This window comes from Oryctolagus cuniculus, chromosome 8 (genome assembly GCF_051225735.1).
Source record: "Oryctolagus cuniculus isolate XC-2025 breed Fujian yellow rabbit chromosome 8, ASM5122573v1, whole genome shotgun sequence".
NCBI lineage: Eukaryota > Metazoa > Chordata > Mammalia > Lagomorpha > Leporidae > Oryctolagus > Oryctolagus cuniculus.
The window spans coordinates 3,351,977-3,366,862 of NC_142874.1; the positions used below are offsets into that span (position 1 = coordinate 3,351,977).

General features: G+C 38.7%; 1 protein-coding gene across 4 annotated transcripts in view; it reads right to left on the reverse strand.

The window, feature by feature from the left end:
- Positions 1-1,852: 1,852 nt before the first annotated feature.
- The window catches only part of LOC127489067 (uncharacterized), a 47,493-nt gene continuing 34,459 nt past the window's right edge, over positions 1,853-14,886 (reverse strand). For 3 of the 4 annotated variants that reach the window (XM_089301838.1, XM_089301837.1, XM_089301836.1), the window contains 3 exons: positions 7,471-7,597; positions 7,133-7,225; positions 1,853-4,881 (listed from right to left, as the gene is read on the reverse strand). In XM_089301838.1, the coding sequence (XP_089157964.1) occupies positions 3,008-4,881; positions 7,133-7,225; positions 7,471-7,597 (2,094 nt within the window). In that variant the 3' untranslated portion in view covers positions 1,853-3,007. The remainder of the gene's footprint in view (positions 4,882-7,132; positions 7,226-7,470; positions 7,598-14,886) is intronic. The other variant, XM_089301839.1, reaches the window with a different exon arrangement.

Below are 14,886 nucleotides of genomic sequence, written 5' to 3' on the forward strand. Positions count from 1 at the left end.
ACTCCTTGGAATTTACCCAAAGGAAATTAAATGGGCAAACAAAAAAGCAGTCTGCACATTAATGTTTATTGCAGCTCAATTCACAATAGCTAAGACCTGGAACCAACCCAAATGCCCATCAACAGTAGACTGGATAAAGAAATTATGGAACATGTACTCTATAGAATACTATACAGCAGTCAAAAACAACAAAACCCAGTCATTTGCAACAAGATGAGGAATTTGGAATACATCATGCTGAGTGAATTAAGCCAGTCCCAAAGGGACAAATATCATATGTTCTCCCTGATCTGCGACAACTAACTGAGCACCAAAGGGGAAACTTGTTGAAGTGAAATGGACACTATGAGAAACAGTGACTTGATCAGCTCTTGTCCTGACGGTTGATGTACAATGTAATACTTTATCCATTTTAGTATTTTTTTTTTGTTCTAGTACCATTGGTTGAACTCTGTAATTAACACACAGTTATTCTTAGGTGTTTAAATTTTAACTGAAAAGTGATCCCTGTTAGGAATTTGGAAAACATTATGTTGAGTGAAATAAGCCAATCCCAAAGGGACAAATACCACTTGTTCTCCTTGATAGGTGACAACTAACTGAGCACCAAAAAGGAAACCTGTTAAAGTGAAATGAACACTATGAGAAATGGTGACATGATCAGCCCTCACCCTGACTGTTGATGAGCAGCTTAATATGTTATCCCTCTTAGTATTTTTTTTTGTTTGTTCTACTTAATACTTTTGGTTGAATACTGTAATCAATACACAATTCTTAAGTGCTGAAACTTAACTGAAAAGTGATCGCTGTTAAATATAAGAGTGGGAATAAGAGAGGGAAGAGATGTGCAATTCGGGACATGCTCAAGCTGACTTACCTCAAACGGTAGAGTTAGAAACATACCAGGGGATTCCAATTCAATCCCATCGAGGTGGCATGTACCAATGCCATCTCACTACTCCCAGTGATCAATTTCTGTTCACAATTGATCATAATGATAGGACTAAGAACCAAAGGGATCACATAAACAAGAATAGCATCTCCAAATACTAGCTGATAAAATAAAAAAGGGAGAGAATGATCCAACATGGGAAGTGCGATACACAGCAGACCCATAGAATGGCAAATGTCCTAACAGCACTCTGTCCTCATAATCAGCCGTTAAGGCATGCGGATCTGGCTGAAATGCCCATGAGACTATTTCAGGCATGGAAAGCCAAGACACTCTGGGGGAAAAAAAAAAGCCTAAATGAGATCTCCAGGAGTGAGATCCCAGTGGAAAGAATGGGTCATCAAAGAAGGAGGTACCTTTCTCTGAAGGGAGGAGAGAACTTCCACTTTGACCATGGCCTTGTCTAAATATGTTCAGAGTCAGTGAACTCAGGGGGCTTCCATAGCCTTGGCAGCTCATGACAAGAGCCTAGGGTGATTACTGATGCCATAAACAAGAGTGTCAATTTGTTAAGTCAACAACAGGAGTCACTGTGCACTTACTCCTCATGTAGGATCTTTGTCCTTAGTGTGCTGTACATTGATATTTAATGCTATAACTAGTACTTAAACAGTATTTTTCACTTTATGTTTCTGTGTGGGAGCAAACTGTTGAAATCTTTACTTAATGTACGCTAAACTGATCTTCTGTACATAAAGAGATTCCAAAAAGGTGCACAAAAAAATGCCAAATTACTTTCAGAGGATCTCCAATTATACTTACAATGGACTTCTCATAAGAAACCCTGCAGGCAAGGAGTGCAAGACATAGTCTAAGTCTTAATACAACATTGTCAACCCAGAATACTGTATCCTGCAAAGCTCTCATTTAAGAATGACAATGAAATAAAGACCATTTGTAACAGGAGTAGGTAGAATTTTCAATCACAAAGTGGCATTACAAAAGATGTTTTAAATGAAGTGCTACACTAAGAAACACAGAAAGATAGTCATCATGATAAAAGAATGAGAAGGGCTGGCACTGTGTTATAGCAGATAATGCCACCACCTACAGCACCAGCATCCCTTATGGGCACTGATTCAAGTCCCGACTGCTGCACTTCTGATCCAACTCCCTGCTAATGTGCCTGGAAAAGCAGCTGAAGAGGGCTCAGGTCCTTGGGCCCCTGCACCCATATGGGAGACCTGAAATAAGCTCCAGACTCCTGGTTTCAGATTGGCCCAGCTCCAGCCAGTGCAGCCAATTTGGGAGTATGCCAGTGGATTGAAGACCTCTCTCTCTCTGGCCTCTGACTCTGGCTCTATGTAACTCTGCCTTTCAAACAAATAAATAATCTTTCAAAAATCTGAAAGCAAAAAAAAAAAAAATACTCAAGCAAAAGTACAAAAGAAATCCAAAGTAAACAATAGGAAAATTTATGAAACAATGACAGGACAAAGTCATTACTTATCAACAGTCACTTTGAATGTAAATGGCCTCAACTCTCCAGTTAAAAGGTACAGACTGGCTGAATGGATTAAAAACAAAACCAATCTGCTTGCTGCCTACAAGAAACATCTCACCAACAACGAAGCATGCAGACTGAAAGTGAAAGGATGAGAAAAGATATTCTATGCCAATGGAACACAAAACAGGACAGAAGTAGCAATGCTAATAGCAAAGGAAAGAGACTTTAAACAAAAACTACTAAAAGAGACAAAGAATGGCACTATATAATGATTAAGGGATCAACTCAACAGGAAGATGTAAGTATAAATAAATGTATATGCACAGATGCGTAGGGTCCTGTGTGAATTTTCTGATGGATTATAAGATGTGACTTCTTGCCAAAGGCTTTTCCAGTCATTACATTCATAAGGTTTCTCCCCTGTGTGAATTCTCTGATGTTTGATGATTACTGACTCCAGCCAAAGGCTTTTCAGGATTCATTACATTCTTAAGGTTTCTCCCCTATGTGAATTCTCTGATGGATTATGAGATGTGACGTCCGGCCAAAGGCTTTGCCACAGTCATTACATTCATAAGGTTATTCCCCTGTGTGAATTCTCTGATGGATTATGAGTTGTGACTTACAGCTGTAGGCTTTGCCACAGTCACTACATTCATAAGGTTTCTCCCCGTGTGAATTTTCTGATGGATTATGAGCTGTGACTTATAGCCAAAGGATTTGCCACAGTCATTGCATTCATGAGGTTTCTCCCCTGTGTGAATCTTCTGATGTTTGATGAGGTCAGACTTATAGCCGTAGGCTTTGCCACAGTCATTACATTCATAAGGTTTCTCCCCTGTGTGAATTCTCTGATGGATTATGAGATGTGACTTTTGGCCAAAGGCTTTTCCACATTCCTTGCATTCATAAGGTTTCTCCCCTGTGTGAATTCTCTGATGGATTATGAGATGTGACTTACAGGTGAAGGCTTTTCCACATTCCTTGCATTCATAAGGTTTCTCCCCTGTGTGAATTCTCTGATGTTTGATGAGGTCAGACTTACAGCCATAGGCTTTGCCACAGTCATTACATTCATAAGGTTTCTCCCCTGTGTAAATCTTCTGATGTTTGATGAGGTCAGACTTATAGCCATAGGCTTTGCCACAGTCATTACATTCATAAGGTTTCTCCCCTGTGTGAATCCTCTGATGCTTGATGAGGTCAGACTTATAGCCGTAGGCTTTGCCACAGTCATTACATTCATAAGGTTTTTCCCCTGTGTGAATTCTCTGATGGCTAGTGATTGTTGACTTCTTGCCAAAGGCTTTTCCACATTCCTTGCATTCATAAGGTTTCTCCCCTGTGTGAACTCTCTGATGGGTTATGAGTTGTGACTTAGAGCCAAAGACTTTTCCGCAGTCATTACATTCATGAGGTTTCTCCGTGGTGTGAATTTTCCACTGTTTGATTAGGTCTGTCTTCAAGCCACAGGCTTTTCCACAGTCATTACATTCATGAGGTTTCTCACCTTTGTGGATTCCCTTATGTTTGATGAGCTGTGACTTGCACAGAAAGGCTTTTCCACAGCCATTGCATTCATAAGGTTTCTCTCCTGTGTGAATTCTCTGATGCACTACAAGCTGTGACTTCTTGCCAAAGGCTTTTCTACAGTCTTTACAATCATGAGGTTTATCCTCTGTATGAATTCTTTGCTGTGTTATGAGGTATGATTTCTGGAAAATGGTTTTTTGGAACTCATTACATTCATGAGGTTTCTTCTTTGTGTGAATTTTCTGATGTCTAATGAGATCTAACTTCTGGTACGTGGTTTCTCCACATTCATTACACACATGGGAGATCCTACAAGGCTGACATGCATAAGGTTTTTTCTCTGTATGTTGTCTCTGATTTATTGGAAGATCTGATTTGTAAATGAGAGGTTCCACATACCCCATATCTTCATAGAGTTTCTCTCCTGTGTTGATTTGTTGATGCTTACTGAGGTTAGTATTTTTATGAAGAGTTTCTTCTATTTGAGTTGTCTTTCCAACAGTAATTGTTGACTTATTACAGGGGTCTCCCATATGGACCGTGCAAAATCTAAAGAATATCTTCTTCCTTTTGAAGTCTTTCCCCTGTCCACTATGTTCAAATGAAGGCTTCACAGTCTGAATCTTGTGATCCTCACTAAGATGCTCACAGCACTGGACAGAGTTCCCAGGTACCTTAGCCGCATCAAGCTTCTCTCCAGCTTGCAGCTCATCAGGCCCACCATGGGGATGCACATTGTGACATACATTGCATTCCTCAGGTTTCATTGCTGAATAACTTCCCTTTTTGATAATCAGTTTTGAAACATGACTTGAACTTAAATTAAGTCTTTTTATTAATTCAACTCTCTTGGGAGTTGATGTCTTGCTATTTGTCATAACATCCTGCTTGAAATCTTTTTCTTGAATTTCCTGGTTCATCCTAATTATGTCATCACTTTTCATGGCAACTGAAATGAGGAAAACAAAAATCACTGAATCACATATATGTGCTTTCTCCTGGAATACTGATGTAAAGGGAATGAAGTTTCTTGTTATCTAAGTGGAATAAGATTTTAACATAATCAGTGGAAGACACTTATTTATGCTCATTATGATTTTTTTTTCCTTAAGGCATTGATATATTAGGTTGTACCAATAGATTTCTTAATTTTCAATCATGATCATGTTTACTACTTGAATTTTATTCAAGTATGTCAGAATTGCTTTCCTAGTTAGATGTATTAATTTGCTGCTTATGGTGCCTTCATCGCAAAATAGTGCCAGTATGAGCCCTGGCTACTCCAATTCCAATAAAGCTCTAGCTTATGAAACTAGAAGGCAGCAAATAATGGTTCAAGTGCTTGGGACCCTGTGATATGTTAGGGAATATTAGATGAAATTCCAGACTTTTGGCTTCAGACTAGTCAGACCTAAATTTCACAGGCATTAGGGGAGTGAGCTAATAAACAATCTCTGTCTCTCCTCCTCTTATTGTCATTCTAGTCTTTAGCATTGATGAGACAACTATAAGATTTTAAAGAATGGACAAATATTTAATAAATATATTCCCCCATTGCCTAGCAACCAGTTTTTTTCTGTACTTTTTCAACCATAAATATTGGAATGTTTTACTGGATCATTTACTTACAGGTGAAGAAGAGTGAAATGTGTCTGTACTCTAAACAGGATCACATTTAAGGAACAAGATTTGAATTTATGGTTGTCTCATGTTCAGTCTTCCCAGGTAAACAGCATTTGTGGGATTTTGCAAATGAGAAACTTATTTTCACTCTATGACAGCTTCCCCATATTCCTAAGGAAATCTAACATCTTCAGCTTCTCAGAACTACAGCAGTTACAGAAATATAGCAATGTGCCACCCTACCACTCTCTGACAGCTTAAAGAATTTGTTTCTGCAGCCCAGAGTGTGTTTACTTTCTTTGAAAAGTATTTTCTAGCTCATTCTGAAATCATGAGCCCTAGTTATATCCCCTCAGGTTTTTTCTATAAACATTTTTTTGTGTGATAATTTGAGTTTCTGGGGGCATTTGATCAGCTGTCTCTTATTTTCAAAGAAATTTTCATTTCCTATGCCTTTGTTATCTTTATTGTTTATTTGAGACAGAATTCATGCTTCTAACTTTTAAACAAATCTAAGACATTCAACATGAACCCATGAAGTTACTTGACCTTGGGATTCAGAATCTCAAGACTTTCTTGGTGAGTTTAGTATCACTTATTTTCATGTTTTTACATAAGTTCATGCTTAGCTTCAGGGTTTCTGATGTCATTGCACAGAGGCCTACTTCTCACCATTTCTTAGCATTTACTTATTCATTTACATACTTGAGAGTCAGAGAGATGGAGAATTAGACAAAAAGGGAGAATGAAACAGAAGATTGCCAGCCACAGGCTCTCTCCTCCAATGTTTCTAGCAACCTATTTTTTTTCTTATTTTATTTGAAAGGCACAGAGAAAGAGAAAAGAGAGAGAGAAAGAGAAAGAGTTCACATTTATTGGTTCAGTTGTGAGATGCTTAAAATAGCAAGTTCTGTGCCTGGCCAAAACCATGAGTGGGGACTCAATCTGAAACAAGTCTCTATAACTTGCCCAACTTATAAGAAATGAAGACAGGCTGGCATTCTGGCATGGTGGCTACATCCCCGCCTGCAGTGCTGGCATCCCCAATGGGTGCCGGTTCAAGACCCAGCTGCTCCACTTCCTATCCAGCTCTCTGCTATGTCCTGGGAGAACAGTGGAGGATGGTCCAAGCTGGAAGAAGCTCCTGGCTCCTGGTTTTGGATCAGCATAGCTCCAGCCATTGTGGCCAACTGGGGAGTGAACCAGCAGATGGAAGACCTTTCTCTACCTCTCATTCTCTTTCTGTGTAACTCTTTCAAGCAAAATAAATAAATCTTAAAAAAAAAGAACTGAAGAATAGAATAAATGCATGAAGGAAAAGTTATTATAGAAGGACAAGTTAGAATCTGGGGAATATATCTAACCTAGAAAAACCCTTAGTAACATCAGAAAAAGATTAGAATTTTTTTTTAATCAAAGATCATCTTCATCAAGAAAAAAGAGTTAGAGATATAATGGCATCCTTAGATACTCTAGAATCCCTTGTCTGATGCACAAAACCAGGTGTCATCAGGAGTAACACTTGGGAAAATTTCATGGAAAGAACATCAGTCAACATCTGTTATGTGCCTACTGACCTGGAAGGCTCTGATTTAGGCATTTGTTCACCATCCATGGCTCTCCTCCTTGCTCCAACTTAAAGATCAAATCAGGTTTAGTGATGCAGTGTCCTATTTAATGCAAACAATGTAAGATTTTGTAAAACTGCTATCTTGGGTTATTTAAAAGACTACAGCTTATTCCAGGAGCTATGCAACAAATGTTCCAATTTGGATCCTTTCCTAGATGGTAGACATACAGATTATTTATGGAATCAAATTCTATACCTGCCCATCATTAAACTTTATAAAGTGTTCACTTATTTTTCAAATAGCAAGAAAATGCTATCATTGGATATGTGATGGGTGTCACTCACCCAAGAAAAGCAGGCTATTGTAGGTCTCCAACATCACATCCCTGTACAGAATTTTCTGAGCTTTATTCATGTTCTGCCATTCCTCCCAGGTAAAGTAAATAGCCAGGTCTTCAAATGTTAGCATCATCTGTAAAAGAACATTTCTGGTCAACATATTAACTCTGTCACAAAACAAAGACTGACAGTTTTTATCTTGTACATGGGTATGAAGGAAGAAGGAAGGATGGGTTTTCATTTTAGAATTATTGAGCATTTGGACAGCCACACAGAAGCATTCAGCAGGGAGTCAAACCTATGGTCTAAAGACTGTGAAAAATGCCACAACTGGAAGAAAACAGGAGTTTCAGGTCACAAGGGGCCACATATGTCAAGGGGAATTGCACAGCAGGTTGAAAGGAAGAAAATATTGACTCTTCAATAAGCTATGTTAAGGGGAAGAATGTAGAGTATTCAGGTGAAAAGACAAGAAACCATCAGTGGAGCTATGTTGGGAGTGAACACAGAAGAATTTTCAGAAAAACACCATGCAAAGTCACTTCAAATATGGCAGAGAAAAAATATTTTAAAAAAGAGGGCAGGCATTAATCTTGGTGTTTATGATGCCATCTAAGATATCCTACTTCTACCTCAAAGTACCTAGGTTCAATTTCCAGTGCCAGTTCCAGTTTCCAGCTCCCAGCTAATGCTGCAGAAGCAGTAGTGATGCCACCAATGAGAAAGAGCTAGACTCCATTCCTGACTTCTGGCTTCAGTCCTGCCCAACCTTTCTTGGTATGGGTATTTATGGAGTGAATAAGTGCATGGGAGCTCTCTCTTCATTTCTCTCTTGGTCCATCAACTTCTTTCTAAATCAAGCCCATAATTATTTTTAAATAAGAGAGAATATTCAAGTAAGACAAAGAATAGAAAATATCTTTTGATTTTGACTATGCTTATTTTACATTTGAAGAACTGAGATAACATTATTAAAATTAAATTAAGGTAAAAACAATGGAATTAATTGCCCAAAAACAGAACTTGGGAAAGTGTACAGTGTAATCTGGATTTGTGACTGACTGAGAGAAATGCATAGAGATTTGTTTAAGAACTTGCAGTAGGCACCAGTGTGGTGCAGACAGTTAAGCCTCCAATTGCAATGCTGGCATCTCATGGTATCATACTATTTGAGTCCAGGGTACTCCACTCCAATCTAGCTCTCTGCTAAAGTTCCTGAAAGATCAGTGAAATGTTGCTTAAATATTTGGGCTCCTTCAACTAATATGGGAGACCTAGATGGAATTCCAGGCTCCTGGCTTTGGTCTGAACCAGTCTCAGCCATTATGTTCATTTGGGGATTGCACCAGTAGATGGAAGGAGTCTCTTTCTGCTCATCTCTCCCAAGCTCTCTAGCTCTGCCTTTCAAATAAATAAATAAATCTTAAAAAAATAAAAGAACCTGCAGTACATTCTTTTCCCCACACATTCCTGATCCTATCCCTGAATCAAATTCAGCTTCTCAAAACAATTAAGGATTGCATTACTCTAACAATTCAAATACAAGCTTAACTGATTTGTGTTTTTTAATACTATGTAACTCTTACCCTTGCAGAATGCTAAGTGTTTATTTCCAGGGTAGCATGAAAACACTGATCACTACATCATCTTTGCTATTTCAGACATCATGACCCAAAAAATTTAGCAAATTGTACTGTAAGTTTCAACTCAAAACATGTAACAAATGTATATTTTGCTATGGCAACAGAAAGACCAGAGGCCAAATTGCTGTATCTCAGATGATTGTAATGTTTTATAATCATGGCAAATTCGTCATTCATCTTGTTTGTGTACACTCCCTAAGAGTGAATTTTATGTTTATTTTTCCATTTTAATTAATAAATTATTAAAATTCTCCTAAAATGAAAACTGACAGCAAGCTGAGGAATAATTAAGAAAACCTTTTACAGGTGATGTAATAATTTTGTTTAGTTTTGAAAATATGTGGAGGTACCCAAATTATACCTGGAAGAGAAGATAAATGGAAGGAGTTAAAAGAAAACTTACCTGGTTTCCTTTTACACTGAACTAGAAAAAAGAAAAAATGTGATACAATGAATAAAGAGTAATGAATACATTAACTGAGGAAACATCAGCTTCCCTGTGGAGGAATAAACATTTAAACGTGGAAATATATAAGAAAGCACATCCACTTCTATTAAGTAGTAGAGATTAAGCCTCAGTGTATTAATCTTTTGTCTACAAATTTTGTAAAATAGTAATGTAATACTAAGATAGTAAAATTTAAGGGTGATTGTTCAAATAAATAAAGTTATTGAAGAGATAAACATTATACTGTCACTAAATTTTACACTAAAGAAAGTTATTTTGGGCCAGCGCCGCAGCTCAATAGGCTAATCCTCTGCCTTGCGGTGCCAGCACACCAGGTTCTAGTCCCAGTCAGGGTGCCGGATTCTGGCCTGGTTGCCCCTCTTCCAGGCCAGCTCTCTGCTGTGGCCCGGGAGTGCAGTGGAGGATGGCCCAAGTGCTTGGGCCCTGCACCCCATGGGAGACCAGGAGAAGTACCTGGCTGCTGCCTTTGGCACGGTGTGCCGGCCGCGGCGGCCATTGGAAGGTGAACCAATGGCAAAGGAAGACTTTTCTCTCTGTCTCTCTCTCTCACTGTCCACTCTGCCTGTCAAAAAAAATATATATATATACATAATGTATATTTAATGCAGTACACTTTACCAGTAATGATTCTAAATGAAACCATTCCCTTTATCCATCCCTTCATAAGACTCTGGATTTCATTTTTCATTTTCTTAACCCCCTGGGATATCAGTAAATGTGATAGAAAAAGATAGGTTGCAAAGTATTTGTCTTGTCAGATTTTCCTTATCTTTTAGAAAGCACTGGGTCCTGCCCATTGAAGAGATAGGATCTTACCAAGATTCATCACAAACCACCAGCCATTTAAATGAAGCCATCTCTAAGTCATGAGTGTCAATCAGCTCCTAAGATGACTAAACCCTCATTTCTGATCACAGGCTGATCATAGGAACTGCCCATCTGAGCCCATCACAAAATATTGAATTAGAATTATAAATCAAATGGCTATTTGTTAAGCCATGATGTTATTGCATTTTCTGATTTGTCCTACATCAAATTCTGATACACCCTGGTGAGCAGGAAAGTTCCATTAAAGTGCAAAATAAAATTAATTGAATTTCAGTCATGTAAAAGTTTCCATAAATATAGGCCTGCACTGCCACATAACAAGTAAAATTTCCATCTGCAATGCAAGCAACCCCATATGCTTTGTATTCTGGCTGCTCTGCTTTTGATCCTGCTCCCTTCTAGTGGACTGAGAAAAGCACTGGAAGAAGTCCCAAGTACTTGGGTAAATGCTACTAATACAGGAGACCCAGAAGAAGTGCTTGGCCTCATCCTGCTTATTGTAGCATTCTGGGGTAGTGATCCAGCAGCTGGAAGATCAGTGTGTCTCCCTCTCTCTCTCTCTCTCTATATATATATATATAAAACACTTTCAAATACTTTTTAAAAATCTTAGAAAAAAAGCTCCTATAAACATGATCTATGCCTATGAATTGCATCTTAGCCCCGAAGTTGATGACACTAAAAAAAAAAAAAAAAAAAAAAAGTCCTCCAAGAGCCAGTGCTGTGGCATAGTGGGTAAAGCTGCCACCTCCAGTGCAGGCATCCCATATGGGTGCCAGTTCAAGTCCCGGCTGATCCCCATCCAATCCAGCTCTCTGTTATGGCCTAGAAAAGTGATAGAAGATGGCCCAAGTCTTGGGTCCCTGCACCCACATGGGAGACCAGGAAGAAGCTCCTGACTTCTGCTTTCAGGTTGGGGCAGCTCCGGCCATTGTGACCATCAGTGGAGTGAACCAGAAGTTGGAAGACCTCTCTCTCTCTGCCTCTCCTTCTGTGTGTAACTCTGACTTTCAAATAAATAAATATTTTTTAAAAATAGTCCTGGGAATCATGCAAGTGAATTCATTGGCGATCATAAGGTTATGCTTCACATTTCTGCTTATATGTGGTCATATTTTTGTTTATATTTTAAGAAACTTATTAGCACATGAAGTCTGATTTAGTGTAATTTTACTATTCAGAAAACAGGAAAAAGCTCACAGAAATTTTCTGAAGCTGCATGTATACTAAATATTGGTCAAGATTTTCAAGAAGAAATTACTGACAGTGACTGGGAAAATTTCGATATGCTTTTTGATGTCACACAATCCATACATAGCATCAGGATCAAAAGGAAAGCCATGCTCAGGGCAATCTTCTAAAACTGGTTACAGAGACTTGGGGCAAGACAGCGGAAGAGGAAGGTAGCACATTGACAGTCTGGGAAAAGACAGTTTAATAAAAGTGGAGATACTGCAGTTTCAAGGAAGAGTTAGGGAAGAAACAGCAGAGGAAACTCTTCCAGAACTGCTGGTTCATGGTGGACTTACGTGGAGGGCATGGCCGCCCATGGCTCGGGACCCCAGCCATAGAATCTATGCACCAGTGCTGGAAAGGGAGGTGAGCCAGAACCTCAGTAGCCCAAGACACCGGTGGGAAAGCAGAAGGAGGAGCCTAGAGGAAATGAGGCTTGAGGCCCTGTGGGGAAAGTTCACCAGGCTAACTAGAAGAGAGAGGAGAAAAAAAAAAGGGACAGGTATGGACACGAGACTCTCTCCACTCACCTTTCAAGGGCAAGCAAGACAAAGAGCAGGCGCCATTTTGGACATATGTAAAAGCTGCGCGACCTCAGGGCTGTGCCCACCATTAGCCAACAAGAAAAACCTGACTCTTGTGGGGTGAAATAATAGGAGGTTGGGACCTTGTGAATGTGTGGAGCTAATGAACTGAGACTGTGAAGGACTGAAGGTGTGGGAGAGACCTCACGGACTTGAGTGCTCTCGGGAAAGTACACAAACTTGGTAACCTTGGCAACCCGGTGGGAGATGGCAGAGAAATTTGAGCTAACACTGAGGACTGCGTAAATCCTTTGTGTGGTACTTGGGACAGAGCAGATGAATATTATACCCACAGGAGTCAGAGATCAGAAATTGACTGCCTTCAATTCCGCTCAGCTGTGTGGAATTACTTCCCTTCTGAATCAAAAAAAAAAAAAAATACAGAGAGAGAGAGAGATTTACCATGCCTAACCTGGGTGTGTCACCTTTGGCACACCCTTAAACCTGAAGAACCAAACAAAACTCTCTGATCACACCCCTCTCAAGCCTCTAAGGATCCATCAAAAGCAGACAGTCCACTTAATACAGTCATAGTATAACGAGAAAAAATACCACAGCGAGGGAAGAAGAAACGAAAGAATGTCTCCACAATGCCAAGCAACAAATGCAGAAACCGAGGAAACAAGAACAAGGAAGACATTATGACACTCCCAAATGAACAAGACACCTCAAGCCAAGATTATGAAGATGATGAGATAGAAGAAATGCAAGATACGGATTTCAAAAAAAATTATGATAAGAACATTTAGAAGTTTTCAAAAACAAATTCTTGAACTACAGAAATCCTTACTAGACAGGATAGAAAATCTGTCTTGTGAAAATGAAATCTTAAGGAGGAATCAAAATGAAATGCAGAAACTAGTAGAATATGAAAGTGTGATAGTGAAGAGAAATCAAAATGAAATGAAGAATTCAATAGATCAAATGACAAACACATTACAGAGTCTTAAAAACAGAATGGGTGAAGCAGAAGAGAGAATATCGGACTTAGAAGACAGAGCACAGGAAAACATACAGTCAAGCCAAAGAAAACAAGACGAAATTAGAAATATAAAAAATTTGTTGGGAATCTACAGGATACTATTAAACCAAATATTCGAGTTCTAGGAGTTCCTGAAGGCATGGAGAGGGAGAAAGGATTAGAAGGCCTTTTTACTGAGATACTAGCAGAGAACTTCCCGGGTTTGGAAAAGGACAGAGACATGCTAGTACAGGAAGCTCATAGAACCCCTAGTAACCATGACCAAAAGAGAACCTCATCACGACAGGTTGTAATCAAACTCACCACAGTAAGATATAAAAAAAAAGATTCTAAAAATGTGCAAGAGAGAAACATCAGATTACTCTCAGAGAATCTCCACTTAGACTCACAGCAGACTTATCAGAAACCCTACAGGCTACGAGGGAATGGCAAGATATAGCCCAAGTACTAAGAGAGAAAAACTGCCAGCCCAGAAAATTATATCCTGCAAAGCTCTCATCTGTGAATGAAGGTGAAATAAAGACCTTTCATAGCAAACAGAAATTGAAAGAATTTGTCACCACTCATCCAGCCCTGCAAAATATGCTTAAAGATGTGTTACAGAAAAACAGAAATACAGCCATCAATATGAAAGAAGGAAAAGGAAGAAAACCTCCCAGTAAAAGATCACAGGAAGTTCAAAGCATATATTAGAAAATTTCTTTGGGAAAATGGCAGGGCAAAGTTACTACTAATCAATAGGCACACTGAATGTTAATGGCCTCAACTCTCCAGTTAAAAGACACAGACTGATTGAACGGATTAAGAAACAAAACCCATCCATTTGCTGCTTACAAGAAACACATCTTTCCAACAAAGATACATGCAGACTGAAAGTGAAAGGATGGAAAAAGATATTCCATGCCAACAGAAATAAAGAAAGAGTGGGCATAGCCATCTTAATATCAGACAAAATAAACTTAAACATAAAAACTGTTAAGAGAGACAAAGAGGGTCACTATATAATGATTAAGGGATCAATTCAACAGGAAGATATAATGATTATCAATGTATATGCACCTAATAACAGGGCACTGGTTTATTTAAAAGATATATTAAGGGACTTAAGAGGAGACTTAGACCCCAATACAATACTACTGTGGGACTTCAAACTCCACTCTCAGAAATAGATCAACCGGACAGAAGATCAACAAGGAGACAGTAGATTTAAATGACACTATAGCCCAAATGGATCTAACAGATATCTACAGAACTTTTCTTTTTTTTTTTCATTTTTTTAAAACTTTTATTTAATGAATATAAATTTCCAAAGTACGGCTTATGGATTACAATGGCTTCCCCCCCAATAACGTCCCTCCCACCTTCAACCCTCCCCTTTCCCACTCCCTCTCCCCTTCCATTCACATGAGGATTCATTTTCAATTCTCTTTATATACAGAAGATCAGTTTAGCATACATTAAGTAAAGATTTCAACAGTTTGCTCCCACACTGAAACATAAAGTGAAAAATAATAGATGATTTTTTAAATGATGATGAAATCAGATCAGACCTATTGTCATGTTTAATCCCAGTGAGAGTCAAGTTGGGAATTGATAATTTCTTTTTTTTTTTTTTTTACAGAAGATCAGTTTAGTATACATTAAGTAAAGATTTCACAGTTTGCACCCCCATAGAAACACAAA